This window comes from Micropterus salmoides, unplaced genomic scaffold (genome assembly GCF_014851395.1).
Source record: "Micropterus salmoides isolate LMB-PRFRI ecotype aquatic unplaced genomic scaffold, ASM1485139v1 Ms_hic_scaffold_4459, whole genome shotgun sequence".
NCBI lineage: Eukaryota > Metazoa > Chordata > Actinopteri > Centrarchiformes > Centrarchidae > Micropterus > Micropterus salmoides.
Window position 1 is genome coordinate 9,120 of NW_024043883.1, and position 4,132 is coordinate 13,251.

At 46.2% G+C, this 4,132-nt stretch overlaps 1 protein-coding gene across 2 annotated transcripts; it reads right to left on the reverse strand.

The window, feature by feature from the left end:
* Positions 1-3,127: 3,127 nt before the first annotated feature.
* On the reverse strand, positions 3,128-4,079 carry LOC119887899 (neural Wiskott-Aldrich syndrome protein-like). Of its 2 annotated transcripts, none has more exons than XM_038698448.1 (3): positions 3,997-4,079; positions 3,336-3,631; positions 3,128-3,254 (listed from the first exon to the last, which is right to left on the reverse strand). In XM_038698448.1, the coding sequence occupies exons 1-3, from the start codon at positions 4,028-4,030 to the stop codon at positions 3,192-3,194; spliced, it is 393 nt and encodes a 130-aa protein (XP_038554376.1). In that variant the 5' UTR covers positions 4,031-4,079; the 3' UTR covers positions 3,128-3,191. The 2 variants fall into 2 exon arrangements, with proteins under 2 accessions (XP_038554376.1, XP_038554375.1); XM_038698447.1 differs by having other exon boundaries at positions 3,336-3,634.
* Positions 4,080-4,132: the final 53 nt, after the last annotated feature.

Below are 4,132 nucleotides of genomic sequence, written 5' to 3' on the forward strand. Positions count from 1 at the left end.
GATGGACAAATTCAGTGAACAAAAACAAACATTCCAAAAAGACCAATTTCCAACATTCACTTAAAGTTTTATTTTTTCTTTTACATGTTTTTGTCTTCAGATATAAACATTTTAGTTTTTATTTTGTCAAACTATGATACAGCATGAACTCTTTAACCCAAATAAATTTACAAGCTTCTGATCTATCTACTACTCGTTCAGCCATTCCAGATTTCGGCCCTCTCCTCCAAAGGATGACTGTCTGACACCATAGTCCCACGTGAGCTCCTCTTTTACTGTCACGTTTCTAGTGGCAACAAAGATCATGATATCCCTGAGTCCTCCAGAAAAAGGCAACGCAAAGCGAACTGGCTTGACATTAAAGTTCTTGCCCGAGTGGTTTATCCTCCTGCCAAAAGTGTCAATGTCGGGGTGACAGAAGCAGGGGAATTTCTGCGCGTCCAGGCACATCTTTGTGCCATTGTGGCTTTTAAAATAGAAGAAGTACATGTCAGTGCCATCTGGTACCTGACTTTGCCTCTGCCTTCCCTCTGCCTCTGTGACCAGCTCCCCGTGGTAGTCGCATACTACATCTCCAACCTGGAACGGCATCGTTGCCACCACGCCTTTTCCCTTTGGTGGTCCCAGGTCTGTAATGGCCAGGCCCTTCCACTTCTGGTCCAGGACTGCCTGCATGATGTTTGGGTCCGCGAGGACAGACCCCCCCTTACTTTTCCAGACTGCCAAAATTTCCTCCACCTTGGGGGCATTGCAAGTCCATCCTTCCCTTTGCATCTTGTACCTCACCCTTGCTTCTGAAGGCTTTCGATGTGGGTAGTCCATAAGGATGTAATCGATCCTGAGTTTCCTCTGCATGTCCCTCCACTTGTGGTAGAAGATGCGCCCCTCCTCATATCCCTTCATTTTTGACTCCTCCTGAGTGGGAGGAACACCATGCAAAGTCACAGGGAACTCATCCAGAAAATTGTCCCATGTCATGCTGGCCTTGCGCTTTGCAGACACGATGGTGGAGGTGCTCCCCTCCAGTGGTCTGTGCCTTTTGCAGAAACGATCGACCACTTTGGTGACATGGGTCAGGGGCGTGCCGTTCTTTCCCAAGAAAAACCTGTCCTGGTCAGATCCTGCGGCTACTTGGCTCTTCAGGTAGACTGACCGGATGCTGGCCATGTAACAGCTGAACCAGGCTTCTTGTTGGAGTGTCAGGGTGAAGCTGTCCTCTGCTCCACGGGCAGTCATTTTCACAACAACACCCTGGTTGACCCTTGCTCGCCCAAACCACTCCTGCACCGTCAGCTCCCTAACCTGCCGGGTTGTCTTCTGAAGCCCCAGCACCAAGACTGTAATACAGAAGTTCCTCAGGTCTGCCATCCTACCCTCATCCAAAGTCTCACCCCGCTGGAGCCTGGAACAGGTGTTGTCAGCAGTGACCTTGAAACTATTGAGCAGGCTGCACATTCCCGTAGAAGAGAGGGACTGCCTTGTAGAACTGGTGTCCGGTTCCTCAGCCGAGCCACTGGTCACCATTGCAGCAGCCAGAGGCATGTTGGTGACCAGAAACCCGCGTTGCAGGAACGTCTTTGTCAGAGTCCTGCGGGTTGCATCGTCCTGCACTATGTCACATAAATCAGCGTAATCCCAAATGCGTCCTTTCCTTGCCCACTGCAGCTGGGACTCCTTGGCTCGCTGTAGCTCGGCAATGCGCTCCTCTGGGGTACAGTCCTTCATGCAGACCCGGGCCAGGTGGGTCCGGAGCTGGTCCTGGGGAGTCTTGCAGATCAGGCAGCAGACTGGGTTCCTCTGCACTGTGGCAGATTCCCTTGAGGAGAAACAAGAATACACAGGTCAGAACAGAGCGGAAATTGCATTGTTGTCTCTTTGCATAAATGGAGATGTTCAGCCAGTCTGTTCTAAAAGCAGCATGTGAGAACTTACATTTTTTGACTGTTCCTTGCCAAAAATCTGCCCGTGGAGGACTTTTTTTCACGGTCCTCAGTCTACAGCAGCAGCTTCCGAGAGATTCTGGTCCGTCTGCTAGGCCGCCTTCTGCTGTAGATAGTACAGCTAAAGGAATCTGTACTGAAGGTCTCTGTATCAGCACCAGAAAAGCTTTCTTGAATATAGAAAAAAGGAGTTACTGTGTTGCGTCTCCTTGTCTCCTCAGCATCAAGACTCCTCCAAGACTGACACTGTTAAATTACTGGGACATTAATTTGGGGACACAAGCTGCCTATCAAAATTGGGGGCACTTCCCAATTCAGAAAGCCTGCCCACATGTTGTGAAGACGTTCTGGCAAGGATGTTAAGCAAAGCCACATATTAGGAAGACGGTTTGAAAAGGATGTAAAGCCTTGTTATATGTTATGAATACTTTTGACAAGAATGTTGTAAAGCATGGAAACATTTCATTATGTTTAGCAAAGGTCACATTAATATTATCTTGAAAACACTTATTTTATGAACTTACGCGCTACTTATGAACACTTTCACAGATTTTGAGATGTTCAACTGATTTTGTGGTATTGCAAATGTCCTCTTTGGTTTATTTCAACTATTTGGTTTGGAGAAACTGAAAATCGCGAGAAATGCCTACAACGACCCAACGCCCATCCTGCAAACAGTCCCAACCTTATAAAGAGTACACAGCACATCTTGTCATTTTAAATGTTGAGACATGTTTAAAAAACTGTGTTTTACTACTGGCTTTAACCTTTCCTGGGAATTTGTTTTACACACCCTTCATGTGCCTAAAAAAATCTTAATGTGTAAAGGGCTCGGTCATTAAAGCTGCCACATTAATGTAGTGGAGTAAACAGTACAAATTTCTTCTGTAACATGTAGTGAAGCAGAAATAGGCATGAAAATTACAGGCGCTTCAAATGTGTACCCAGGTACAGTACTTGAGTAAATGTACTTAGCACTGCTCTTATTCATCAGGCTTCTGCAGCCCTTTAAAGCCCCTTGACACAGTGTCATGTTAAGGACACTGATGGAATAAAGTGAGCGAAATTTAGCCAAATCAGGAAACCAACCCATGAAAGCTCCTTGGAAATGCTGGTGTCATAAAGAACACGAAAAAAGGAAGCAATACATTTTATACAAACAAACCATTTATTAAATATATATACAAAGATACAAATAAAATGTAAAACATTATAAACAAATATATACATATATACAAGGAGGACACAATCTTACACTAGCCAGGAGAAATCTGGTAGGCTGTCGACCTCCCACTCAAGGTTAGTGGTGAACAGCTGCAAGGAAGAAAGAGAGGTTTAGAGAAGTTGACCCCCATACTGTGAGATGCTAGAATTCTGCTGTGCACCTGTGCTCACCACTTCCAGGGCATCCTGAGATGAATCCTCAGCTAACCAGCTGCTGCAGGCCTCACTCAGGTTTGGTGCCAGTGGAGACGTCCCAGGCTCTGCTGCCTCCACTGAGCTGCCGCTGTCCTGTGAGGGACAGCCAACAGACGGTGGTGACCCGGGAACACGAGGCTGTGGTGGAGGCGGTGGTGGTGAGGATCCACCTGCTGTTGAGGCAGCTTCACCACACAGAGGAGGACCTGCCTCCTCTTTCTCCAGACCATCGGTTGCCAGGCCTTTTCGATGGAAGCCTATTTTCTTCCCAGCTTCTGAAAGACACAGAAAAACCTGGAAAATGTGTATACACATATGTATCTTTTCACCACAGTGCACAAGGACACAGATCCGGATGGCTACTGAGACATTACCCTTACAAAGCTGGAACCCTGTTGCTCAGTCAGTACGGACAAGCTTACACTGAGCTTGTAAGCTGACAGTAATGGTAATAAAGAGAATGAGCTTTTATGCCAGGTAGACATACACACAAAAAATCTAAATAATGGCAACAATAACAGCATATTAGTGCCACTGCTTGAATGAGGAGCGGATCGTCTCTGGTGAGAGAAGCTTCTCTTTTAAAGTATTCAATAATAGGTTGGCCAACAGTCTGACAGAAAAGATTCAAACTCACTATGTAAGTTGTCCACTCCCTGCCCAATGGACATCAGGGACTGCTGGATCACTTCAACTTCTTTTCTTTTCTTTTTTATTTGATTGAGTTGAGAAATGGCGGCCCTCCGTTGTTTCATCAAAACCTCTGTCCTTTT